The 12806-nt window shown below is 46.9% G+C and overlaps 1 protein-coding gene across 3 annotated transcripts in view; it reads left to right on the top strand.

Moving 5' to 3' along the window:
* LOC140697099 (kalirin-like) overlaps positions 1-12806 on the top strand; it is a 112698-nt gene that overhangs the window by 50175 nt on the left and 49717 nt on the right. For all 3 annotated transcript variants that reach the window (XM_072963940.1, XM_072963939.1, XM_072963943.1), the window contains 8 exons: positions 396-526; positions 4919-4985; positions 6457-6560; positions 6743-6812; positions 7143-7229; positions 8051-8143; positions 8920-8970; positions 9842-9919. In XM_072963940.1, the coding sequence (XP_072820041.1) occupies positions 396-526; positions 4919-4985; positions 6457-6560; positions 6743-6812; positions 7143-7229; positions 8051-8143; positions 8920-8970; positions 9842-9919 (681 nt within the window). The remainder of the gene's footprint in view (positions 1-395; positions 527-4918; positions 4986-6456; positions 6561-6742; positions 6813-7142; positions 7230-8050; positions 8144-8919; positions 8971-9841; positions 9920-12806) is intronic.

Raw genomic sequence — 12806 nt, 5'->3', positions numbered from 1 at the left:
CTATCACTACCCTCCCTTTATCAATTTGCATTTGATGGTCCTACAACTAATTTTCTTTTCTAACTGCTTGTTTGGTGTAGAATTGCGATGATTAGCTTTACCTCTGGAGCTCTTACCCAGAGATCAATCACTTTGATAATGTTCGTTATGTCTGGGAAATTGGCAGCCCATTAGGCCAAATACATCCTGACTGCCTGAGAAGGCGGCGGCTCTGCGCTCCCTGTCGCAGGAAGATGGGCGTCTCTGGTCTCCTGGTGCCTCACTGAGGTTCGGTGAGAACAGCCTTGATTACTGATCTACCATATTGGCTGTGGCTAGGCTGGGGAGGGCACGAGGGCTTCCAGATGACTTTCTAGCGTACACTTCTGTAAGGCTATTTATTCTTCTCTTTTCAGAGTCTAGAAGGAGGCTCATACCGGGGAAGTTTGAAAGACCCCACAGGCTGCCTGAATGAGGGCACGACCCCGCCCACACCTCCTAGAAACCTGGAAGAAGAACAGAAAGCCAAGGCCCTGAGAGGCAGGATGTGAGTGGCTTCCCCAGACTCCAGCCTGGTGCATGTCGTGCGAGCGGTGGACGAGGGGCAAGGGTCCCGGCAAGTCTGGGGAGAATGAGAGATTCCCCACACTGTGTTTCCATTGATACCATTCATTCTAAGTAAAGGTGACCTAGGTCTGTACAGTGTGGCTTTGACCAACAAGGAGCTCCTGTGGCACTGACTTTAAGAAATTTCATCTGAAATATTTTCTGTGAAATAGGGGCTATTACTCACAAAGTGTGGTTGTAACCAAGGTCTGTTAGAAATGTCAAACCTACTGAGAAAAAGAAAACAAGGCTCAAGGAACTCTGGGACCATTACTGTGGCCCCATATCGAAGAATCCGTGGTAGAAGGTCGGATGGAGTTTCATCCATCAGGACGCGTTTCCCCACGTACAGGAAAGTAACATATGGAGCTGTTGTGCTACCAGGCTGGGTTCTACCTCCAGCCCTCCTCCAGAGGTTTTATTTATTGGAAAAAAAAAAAACTTTTTATGTGGTGACCCTTTTTTTTTTGCAGCCCAACTTTTTTAAAATTGAGATACAGTTGATGTACAGTATTAGTTATAGTTGTACAACATGGTGATTCGCAATTTTTAAAGGTTGTACTCCATTTATAGCTATTATAAAAGAGTAGCTATAATTCTCCCATGTTGTACGATATGTCCTTGTAGCTTATTTCTTTTATACATAATAGTTTGTACTTCTTAATCCCCTCCTCCTATCTTGTCCCTCCTCCCTTCCCACTCCCCACTGATAACCACTGGTTTATTCTCTATATCTGTGAGTCTGTTTTCTTTTTGTTATATTCAGTAGTTTGTTGTATTTTTTTACAGTCCACATGTAAGTGATAATCATACAGTATTTGTCTTTCTCTGTCTGACTTCTTTCACTGTAGGCTGAGTTCCAGGAAAACCTCTTTACTCTTTGAATGGTTAGGGGTAGATACCTTTCATGTAGCAGTGCATTTCACAAAAACCCATCTGGTATGCAAGGTTTGAGTCATCTACCCTGATGTGAAGTCAATCTTCTATCACTTGGTTTGACCAAGAAGATAGCAGATACCATTCATGCATAACCACAATCCTTCTGAAACTTCAGTTTTCTTGTTTAGGGTTTGACTCTGTTGGAAGCAGAGCTGCTGATGAGTCTTGAACATAGTTTGATGTGTGAGAGGTTATAGACGCAGTGAGAACAGCATAGGCAGGCATAAAAGTTTCCTCCCTGTTGCTAATTAGCCTGCCCTTCTCCCTTTAGCCTGATCATAGACGTGAAGATTAGCACAAATAAATGAGATCAGGTCCTTCTGTTGCCTAGAGATGAGTTACCATTTATGACTGTTTCCTAGGAAACATCATAGCCAGGGCCTGGCCCCAGAGCAGGGCTGCCATCTCCTAGTGGAGATGAGCAAGTGGCATGTAAGCTCTCCCATTCCATATTTACCCCCTTAACTTTATGAGTGCTCAGGGGAACCCCAAGAATAGAATAGAGGCAGGGAAATATCTTCCCCAAAGGGAAATTTCTTAGGACTTGTACAAAGCTGGTTCTCCTTAGCTTTTCAGGTTGTTTTTACATAGATGAGGCAGAGTTGGAGCTGATGCTCCAGTCTTGTCAAGCCAAAGCAAAACTTAGATCAGGAAGGTGAAAGCTGATAGTCAGGGGGGTGACCTTTGAGGCAACAGGATGGTCCTTGGCAAAGCCCATCACTAATCTTGTAAACGGGGCTAGGAATAGTCACTGAAGCCATTGTTTTACTTCCAGACGTAATACTGTCCAGTTTTGCTCCAACAGGCAAAAGTTTGTTGCCTCTTTTATCCACTTGACTCTCTTCCTTCTTCTCATTCTCTCCCCCAACTTCACATGTCTGCACATCCTGAGCTGTCCTGAAAATCCAGCTGTTAGGATGACTCATGCCTCTTACTGTATACTGCCCTTATTCTACCCTGCTGTATTTTATGGCCATGATGAAAGAGAAAATGTGCCGGTGTTTAACTGTAAATCCTATGTGGGACTGGAGGCTGGAGGCATAGAGAACTGAGACTCAGTCCAGTAAGATGTCAAAGGGTTAAATGGGAGATCCATGGAGAAAAGATGAAAACAGGGTTATTTGTCCAGGAGAAGAAAGAAGCTGAGAATGGACTCAATTGTCTTCAAATTTTAGTCACTCATTTATTTAACAGATATTTGTTGAATACCTATTATGTACCAAGAGTTTGGAATACATCAGTGAATGAAACAAACAATACCAACAAAAGAAAAGTCCATGTTCTCATGGCCAGTTCACATTCTAATGGAAGAGGCCATCCAATAAACAAAATATAAAATAGATCATGTAGTATGTTAGAAGCTGGAAAAAAGAAAAAAATAGTAAAGGAGGTCAGGAGTATGGATGAGGCTAGTTGTAGTTTTAAATGGTTCTGACATTCACACAAAGAACAGGAGGAGGTTAGGAGCTGGCCTTTAGCCATGGAGGAAAAGTACTCTCAGCACAGGGAACAGCCAATGCAAAGGCTCTAAGAGATTTTCTGTGTAAGACCAGCCATTCCCTACCATTGTGAGGGGATAGGGGTCAGAAGTAGGTCTGACCTGTAGTTGGACCAAAGAATAATATTTACTTTGTCAATGATTTTTATTAATAAGAAATGAATATGAAAAAAATGCCTTATTATCAGCTCAGTTGATTTGGCAGTTAATTGTGCACTGCCTTGAGATGCATGTAGTTTAAATCTTCTGTGTGCCTTTTCAGAATATCTTTTAATGTGTCATTATCTTCCCAAGTATTTCATCCACTCTTCAAGGGAGGAGATGCTTGGTCCACTGGCAGCACCTAGTCCAGTCCCCTTCCCTAGAGGCTGGAAAGCCCAGGACAGCCTTCAGTGTCAGCAGGTACCTTAGGATAAAAATAACGTCTGGAGACAGAGAGCTGGATTCATCTCCAGAAGGCCCTTCTAGCCCCAAATTCCCACTATAACTTTCCTGTGGCTTTTCTTTTACCACTTTCTCCCAAGCGGTAATTGGACCATGCTAAAGATATATTTAAATGCTTTTATTTGGCCTTGCCAGTTCCTTCCTGTGGCCTAAAACACATAATTGTGTGTATTAGAGAGAGGGAACTGGTTGGAAGTGCTGGACATGCTGATAAAGAGGCATGTGTTCCCCTTGCCTCCTCCCCATCGCCCGAGGCCCCAGACGCAGGGAGTTGGTGGCTTCTCTGTGCTATATGCAACAAGAATTTCAGATGAATTGCTTCTTGGGTTCAGAATGGCTACCACCCTTATTCTGAGGCCCCTCTTTGGCATCCCAGAACTTGATCCCTTCTGCCACTTGGGCCAAAAATGCAGTTGTGTGGCTGCAGGCAAAACTCTTTTAAACTTAGGTAGTACAAGTCAGACTCCAGGAAGCCGGCTACACCTACCCTGCCCCTGTGCACAGTCACATGTGTTTTCTGTCCAGCTTTTTACAGGGTTTGATACCCCAGAGAGCCAGTCTGAGTGGCTCAACCAGGCAGCGGGCGACAGTGAGAGCAGAGACTTGGGACTCTGGTACAAGTAGGTTCCGATCCCAGCCCTGCTTCTCACGTAGTCACCTTGGGCAGCACTGCCTCAGTGTCTGCATCGGACCGGGCTGATGATCCTCACCTCCTCCGCAGCTTGAGGAAGCCCGGACAGAGTAACTGGCACAAAGAGGAGGAAATCATTAACAAGAAAGTAAATGTCCTTGTAGTGGTTAAATCGCACAACTGGTGGGGTGGGGAGGTGGCCGTGTTGAAAGTGCTGATTAGGGAATGTCTGTGGTCAGTCTTTCCGGCCTTGACTGGGGATTTTGCAGGCCAGTTACCATGGACACCTATCTGAATAATTGTAGCTTCTATATCTTAAATGCCTGACTTGATGTCAGTATCTCTGAGACCCAAAGGTTGCTTGTCAAATAAATGTCTTTCTCTTCTTGTTAAGCAAAGAATGGAGCTGACCTGGAGGAGGAAAAGCCTCCTGCTGACCCCTTGGCCTTGAAGCTTTCATAACTCAGTCTTGCCAAAGCGGCTGTTATTCCTTCTGCCTTGTGTCTGTTCAACTGTTCAGTTATAGGTGAGGGAGGAGGCAGCATAAAGAGTAGGAAGACGAATGCTGGGCTGTAAGCATCATTCTTCGTCTGGCTGTTGGGTGCTGTCTGGGAAAGCCCTCTCGGTCTCAGTGCCCCTCAGCTCCTCACCGGGGGCCCCTCATGCAGAGAGCACCAGCCAACACCTCCCCTGGGGTGCCTGGTGTGGGGTTTGGGTGGTCTTGTCAGAGAAGCACCAAAGTAACTTCCCCGTGAACTTTAGTGTGAAGACCTAACTTCACAACGAAAAGGAACCCTCATTGTTCTTGATCTCCTGCTCAGGTTCGTCCTGAATGAGTTGGTACAGACAGAGAAAGACTACGTCAAGGATCTGGGGATTGTGGTGGAGGTGAGTGGATGGCTCAGGGTGGGTCCATGGTCACCCAACCAGGGGCATATTGGGCCACACCTGGGCCCCGAAGGGTTTTAACGTGACGGGATGTATTTCACTCTCCCTGGGTATTTGCAGAAATGAAACTAAAAATGGTAACAGATCAAATAGAATATGTAGGTAAGTTTTTTTTCTTTTCCCCTTAAACTATTAGAAGAGATTTAGAGACAGGTAGGGCCCCAAATGTTTCAGTCTCTTGGTTAGACCTGAATCCATTTCACCTTATTTTAGGTGACCAAGTTATTGTCTCCAAAACTGTTCAATGGTATTTAACATATATACACACATATATGTATACATATAACCATATATGTAAGAGTATATATATATATGTATATATATTCTTCACAGCTATGAGCCACCATGGACACTAAGCAAGTCAAGCAGGTCACTCTTAGTAAAACCTTAGGGCTTATATGTTTCCTTAGATTTTAAGGAGAGCATTATTGATGGCAAGGGGACAGACAAAGAAGAAACCACCAATAAGGCAAGATTAGCAGGTCCTCAGGTAAGAGTCCACTTGGAAGTAAATAAAACATCTCTCTCCATAGGGGTTTACTTTAGGGGGATTTAGACACTTGGATGAGAAAGTCTAAGAAAGTAAATGGATAATTTAGATGGCTTAGCTCTGCTGTTAATCACCTTAAACGAAAGGATGTGAAGTCTGAAAAGTGAATGCCGGGTAGCTAAATCACCTGCTGGTTCCTTACATTTGGTCGACAAGTCCCCATCTTATGAAACCTGCTGATTTAGGGGTTTGTATTTGCCTATCCTCAGCCTTGGATAAACAGGCTAACCTGGCGTAGAGAGGACTTGAATTTTAACTTATGGAATCCCCTTCTCCAAGGTAGGATGGGGGCGGCTAGAGGTGCAGCAGCCTCCACATGCAGTCCAACCTAGGAGGGGAGGGCTTGGGAATCTGGAGACCGAGATCCAGGGAAGTCCAAAATCACTGGTATGACATAAGACAAATTACATAATTCCCCATGCACTGGCTCTCTTATCTGTCAGATGGGGGTAAATGCTGTCTGTGCAACCTCACAACTTGATTTTAAAGGTGAAATGAAATTATATATGATAGCATTTTACAGAATCTCAAGTAGTCACATACTGAGACTTATTTCTAAGTCAGACATACCTAGTTTTGAGCCTTTAAAGACATAATTCACTAGGATTGGGAGACCGGAGAGGAACAGACAACTGTTTCTTCTTTGTCCTGCTTTCTCAAGGGGACTGGAGACAGAGGGACCCAGAACTTCATAAAAGTTTTGTCTGTCACTCTGCACAAGGGTGAAGTCCTGGTTGAGTGGTGAGAAACTGCAGAAGCCCTGGCCCTCGTGCTCACACAGAGGGTGGGCTTCCACGGGGCTGCAGGGCAGGAGAGCTTCCTCCTGAAAATGCTGTACTCACCATTGTCTCTGCCCTGCAGGGCTTCATGAAGAGAATAGAAGAGAAGGGTGTCCCTGAGGACATGCGAGGAAAGGATAAAATCGTGTTTGGAAATATTCACCAGATTTACGACTGGCATAAGGAGTAAGTGCTGTGTTGCGCTGAGGACCAGGCTGTCCTGGGGATCCAGGACTCCCCCACCCTCCTCAGGCTTCTGACCTTAGGGGTGGGATCTGGGGAGAGACTTCCATCATTTACCTCTTCATTGAGAAATAATAGGATTCTGAAGGATGCGGTTTCCTTCTCTTACCTCCACCCTCTTTTAGTGTTTTCCTGGCTGAACTGGAAAAATGTATCCAGGAGCAAGACAGATTGGCACAGCTCTTTATTAAATATGTGAGTGTTTCCTAGCAGCCCCTCCCGTCCCCCTCCCCGCCCCGGGCTCATTTACATGCATTTTACAGTCCTTCTCCCCTCTGCTCTTCCTTCTCCTCCCTCTCTGAGTTACTAGGTGGGGGAGGGGGTTCTTTTTTACTTTCCTGGCAGTCTGGAAGACAGGCTCTTGCCCACTGTGTTTACTCTTCCATCCTTAATATTTAACCACCTTGGTGCATCCCCGCAGCGCGGGCCATATCTCTGCGCTTGCCTTGGTGTGTAGACCAGCACAGCACTCTGACTGAGCGCTGGGCAGGAGATGCCTGAGCGCCTGTCCCTCTGCCTTTGCAGGAGCGGAAGCTGCACATCTATGTGTGGTACTGCCAGAATAAGCCGCGCTCCGAGTACATCGTCGCCGAGTACGACTCCTACTTCGAAGTAAGCTGCTCGGGCTTGGCTGAACCAGGGCGGGGGCGGGAAACTCCGGCCAAGATGCCACATTCAGAAACTCCAGCCTGTCATCCATCCACAGATGCCCCCGCTCAGCACTGTCCACCCCTTCTGGACAGGGACGGTGGCCTCAACAGAGCCATTAGCTTCTTACCAAATTCTCATGAGCCCCTTGGTGGAGAGGAGCGGAGCTGGCCAGCGCTGGGACTGCTTGTCGCGCCTGCTTGTGCATGAGGCCTCTGTAACACGGGGGCTGCTTCAGAAGCTGCGGGCCTCCTTCCGGGTCCCAGGAGCTGGCTGTGCCCACACTCTTCCTCACCGGTCCCTGGAGACTTTCTAAGGACCCTCACCTCGTAGCCTCTGCTCCCGGTCCCAGAGGTCTGGCAAGCACCTCAGAGTATTTCCTTTGCTGGAGGAGAGGCAACATCGTTACTTGGAGAGAGCCCTCGACTGAGCGTTTGCAGATCTGAGTTGAGGGCCCAGCCCGTGGGATTGTTTATGTCTTAGGGGAGGGAAGCCCTTCATTCCTGACTTGGCCCTGGAGTGGGATGGAGAACAGAAAACCCATTCCAGCTTGTCCCCGGGACTGGGGTGAGGACACAGGGTGTGACAACTCGACATGTAAGGAGGAGATGGTGAGGGGTGCTCTGTGTTGTTAATAACAAATGAGCAGTTGGGTAGGCCATTCCACACAAGATTCTAAAACTTTACTGGCAATCACGGAGACCTGCCTTCCTTGCCTTTGAACCCTGATCCAGAGCATCCCACTTCGGTCCCTTTTTTCCTCACGTAGCTCCCTTGTGTTCCAGGAGGTGAAACAGGAGATAAATCAGAGGCTGACGCTTAGCGACTTCCTTATCAAGCCCATTCAGAGAATAACGAAATATCAGCTGCTCCTCAAGGTAAGAGGGCTGTGAGCCTGGCTCAGGGCCAGAGAAGGGGCTTCGTCAGGCCTGAGTTAGGGAGCGGGTCAGCCTGGGGATCTGTCTCCACACTTTTCCTGTGAACTAGTTGGGGGCGTGTGTAGGTTTTTGCCTTACCTGCTGGTTATTTTGTGTCAGCTTTGCCCGCAAATAAATTGCATGGCTCTTGTTCTTGCCTTGAAGGTTGGTTGTCACCTGATTTTCTTTTTTCCAATTCACATTCTTATTTTGTTGCCATCACTGGCTTGGCACCTTTGAAAAATAAAAAATAAAAAATAATAAGAGCATAAAATCAGAGTGGACTACGAGGAGAAGGGAAAGGAAAGGCAAGGCCCTAGAAACCGTAGATGAGTAATACCTACAATGTGATCGTATTTTACTTCCTAAAATCGTTTAATTTGACTTGTCTTCCAGAAATCTGAGGCAAGTGGGCGAGGGATTTAACTGTCCTTTCTCCCATTCCTTCTTGTCATCGTCCCCCTTTCGACCCTATTCACACGCTTTCTCTCCCCTTCGCCCCCCCCTCCCATAGCTTTGAATCTTTGACTGTTCTGGGGGGTTTTCTCTGTGTTCTGATGTTTGCTGTGACCCATAACGTCGTATCTCAGCCACTACAAAGCATTGCCATCTCTGTTAGGAGGGAAAGTCTTCTGGGTGTTGTCTTGGTTTTCATGACGTTAGGTTTTTAATAGTGCTCTCTTTTCCTAACTGATTTCTCCCTCCCCACACCCTTGCCTGCTTCCCCCACTCGCTAGGACTTCCTGAGATACAGCGAGAAGGCTGGTCTGGAATGTTCAGATATCGAGGTGAGTTTTCTGCTTGGAATGCCAGTGGTTCTTAGGGACGTTACTGGATGTCTGCCTCTAAAAGGGAAAGATACTCTCAGGATGACCGAGGGTCCAGGCTGACTTCTCTCGGACAGCAAGAGCCCCTTGCAAGTAGCTGCTTAGCAGGATGAGGACTGGCGAGAAATAAAGAACACACTGAGTGTTTTTCTAGAACTCGAGGATTCGATCCTGAGCCAGACCAGAGCTTACCCCTGCCTGTGTTCTCCGTGGCTCTCAGTGACTCGTGGTGAGAAAGGGTGGTATTTGAGCCCTCTAATATCCTTAAGGATTGGGTGCTTCACTGTGCAGTTTTATCCATGAATCCAGGTACGATTTGGGTCGAACATATAAATTACTCCATTTCCACTCCCTCCTCTGCCCCTGAGCATTACTCCCTAAGTGAAGTCCTTTAAGACAGTGTCACCAGGGGGATTATTTTAAGCCGTAGAGGGCCCAGACCATTCTGGCAGGTTATTTTAGGTTAAAACCTATTACGTTTCACAAGTGAGGCTAAGCTGTTGCCTGGGCAGCCAGGAAGCAACAAAGAAAGAAAATGCGAGAAGGAAAGGAAATTGATAAGCAGGAGTGGTGAGGTAGGGAAAAGATGGTCTGCATAGCATCCTCCCCACGTGTGGTCACTGATTCACGAGGAGCCCCTGTAGATAACCGACGTCTCCCCAGCCTAGAACAGAAAACCCCTCCCTCCTCGGAAGTGGGCAGCAGGGACCAGTGTCCTTTCCTAGGACTGACGAGCCACTAGGAGGCCCCTGTCTACCGGCGTGGAGCCCCTGCCCTGAGCCTCTGCCCGAGTGCTGCTCCCTGTCCTGACCGCTGTTGTTCTTTCCCACAGAAAGCAGTGGAGTTAATGTGCCTTGTACCAAAACGCTGCAATGATATGATGAACCTGGGACGCCTGCAGGGCTTCGAGGTGAGCCCTTAAGAAGGCTTCTTAGCCCTCTGTCTTCGGGGCCACAGGAGCTGTGGGGCAGCTTCCCTTTGAAGCCCCGTGCCTGCCCTCCCGGCCTCCTTCACTCCCCACCTACGCCTTTGTGCCCGGGCCCCTCTGGTTCACATCCTATTTAGGATGTCCAGTGATGGGGCAGTTACGGGAAGTCAACCAAGCTGGAGTCAGAATTCCAGGGGGACTGGAAAGACTCTGAATTCTTTCTAACTGTGGACCTGCCGATGACCTCTTCCCTTTTCTTTCTTGCTTGAAAAATGCTGGGAATGTGAGGGAGAGCAGGACACTGATGGAAGCAGAACCAGAGGGAAATTGGAAAACCACCCCCCTTTTTTCTGAGAGGGTGGTTCTAGTAAACAGATCTGTATAGTGGCTGGCTATTCAGTTAAATGAATTTTAAAGCTCTAAAACATCACAGCTCACATTTCTCTTCTCTGAAGAGGAGAACCAAGTTTTGGGGGAGACAGCTAGGTGTACCCAGGATTTCAGATTCAGTGAATATGCTAGTGTGCTTGGGCCGCCATAACCATGTACCACAGACTGGGTGGCTTGAACAACAGAAATTTATCATCTCACATTTCCAGAAGCTCGAAGTCCAAAATCAAGGTGTGGGCAAGGGTGGTTCTTTCTGAGTGCTGTGGGGAAAGGGTGGATTCAGGCCTCTCTCCTCAGCTTGTCTTCACGTTCACCTGGTGTTCTTCCTGCATCTTCACGTCGTCTTCCCTCTGTACACATCTCTGTGTCCAAGTTTCCCTCTTTTCTAAGGACACCGGTCATATTTGATAAGGGCACACCATAGTGACCTCACTGGAACTTGATTCCCTTTGTAAAGACTCTACCTTTCAATAAGGTCACATTCTGAGGTACTAGGGGTTAAAACTTCAACATATGAATTGGAGAAGGGATACACTTCAACTCATAACAGTGAACCTTTGAAGGGCACGTTGACTTTCCTAATTTAAACTTAATAAGTGCCTATGATTAGTTTATATCCAAACTCCATTTATTAACTAATCATAATCTATTTCAAATATTAATATGATATAATTGGAACTGACACAGTTATTGGTTGGTGCTTAATTGTTGTCGAACCCCTTAGAGAAAGATGTGGCTCTTCTGATCCTGTTTCCCAGTAATCCTGCAACCTAAGATGTCATTCCTTTTTGGAGAAGAGGGATTTGGTAGGGTGGAGGTAGGGGGCTAAGCTAGAATAGAGAGAATAGACTAGACTTAAGGCAGACTACTGCATAAGTAATTTGAGGGAAAGCTATATTCAGGATTGGGTTAATGGGTTGGATTCATGATCTTGAGCCAAATACTTTGGTCCTTTTTGCCCTTCCAGCCCTTTCTGGTGTCCCTGTCAGACTTCCCTTGCTCTCTTGTGACCAGGAACTATGTGGAGGGTCTTTTTTGCTATTCATTCTTTCACAGGTTCCTGTTATCCACAGTAGACTGCAGAATTCAAGAGCAGGGTCACGCTGCAGAAATACACCCCGAGTTCTCTCTTGGTGTCTCTTTAGTCACACTAGATGAAGTTTTACCCTTGTTCTCTTGGAATTACGCTAGATCTGAGGCTATTCTGCACAGGCCAAGTAATTCCTTTTGCTCTTAGTCCTTGATGTCCAATGTTTCTCTGAGTTGGAGTCTCACTTGCCTTTCTCTTGGTCTCTGGAGGAACTGACCGCTGACAGGAGGAACAGCATCTGATGTGCTGTCTGACCCAAGTCAGACTTCACAGGAGCTGTGTGCGTGCATCCATGAAAGGCCACCACAGGAGTGTGGAATGATTTTATCTTTTAAATCAAGCCCCACCATCTCCTTTTTCCATCAAACCCCAGAGAATCTGCTTTGTATTCCTTCGGCTCATTGGGAAAAACCGTGAACGTACTTCAATTCCTTCTGAGGTCCATGATTTTGAGCCTGGGAGAAGTTAGCCCCTTCACTCACATTCTCTCCTTTTAAATCCTCTAGCTTTCCCTTTAGCATTGGCAGGGCTTCAACTCATGGGTCAGGCTCTTACGTAAAATTAGTAGAGCTTTTAGAGCTGGTCACTGGCTTAATATTAACCAAGGTAGAGATAAGCCTGTTTGGCTGCTGACCTTGACCCAGAAGGCAGGTGTTTCTCAGGAACAAAAAAGAAAACTGACTTGTGTGTTGGGTGATGTTTGCAGTAAGGTGCAAAGAACAGTCCACATTTGCACTAAAGGGCAAGAGTTGTCACCTGAGAGTACAGCTCAGAGGAGGCCCTCTGGCCACTGTCTCAGACGTAAGCATCTTCTTGTTGTGGACAGTAGGAAAAGCAAGGCTCTCCAGTAGCATCTGTGAAGACTTGCTGGGTTAGGCTGTATTCCCTCTGAAGATGTGAAGGTGTCTCTGAGAATCTGTTTAGAACTGGCAAACCAAATAGGCTCCACTTCCTAGGCTGGGTGTCCAGTGGTCTGGTAACTGGAGGCATTTTAAGGAGGATTACAGGACCCAGAAAAATATCCATCAGCTTATAAAATATGGGCACCTGTCTGTGGTACCTCAGTTGGACCCATTGCTCTGCAGCAGGAAACTAAGACTGCAGAATTTCCCTATCCTGAAATAATAGAAGAGCGGGGCCCAACTCATCTGATTTTTCATGGTCCTGCCTCCATCAACTCCCTTGGCCACAGGTTGGTCTAGGTTCATGGCTATGGGAGCCTCCCGGGTCCAGCCTGTGCTGCGAGGGCCAGGTAGCCACACTTCTCAGAGCTCCGAGGACGGAGAGGCCACTTCAGCCCCAGGGTCACCTACTTTCTGTTCTTCTTTTAATAAAAAACAAGAAGGGCCAGGATAATTCCTGAACATCTTTTCGGCTAAGAATTTTACC

This window comes from Vicugna pacos, chromosome 1 (assembly GCF_048564905.1).
Source record: "Vicugna pacos chromosome 1, VicPac4, whole genome shotgun sequence".
Classification (NCBI taxonomy): Eukaryota; Metazoa; Chordata; class Mammalia; order Artiodactyla; family Camelidae; genus Vicugna; species Vicugna pacos.
This window is presented reverse-complemented; position numbering and strand designations above follow the sequence as displayed.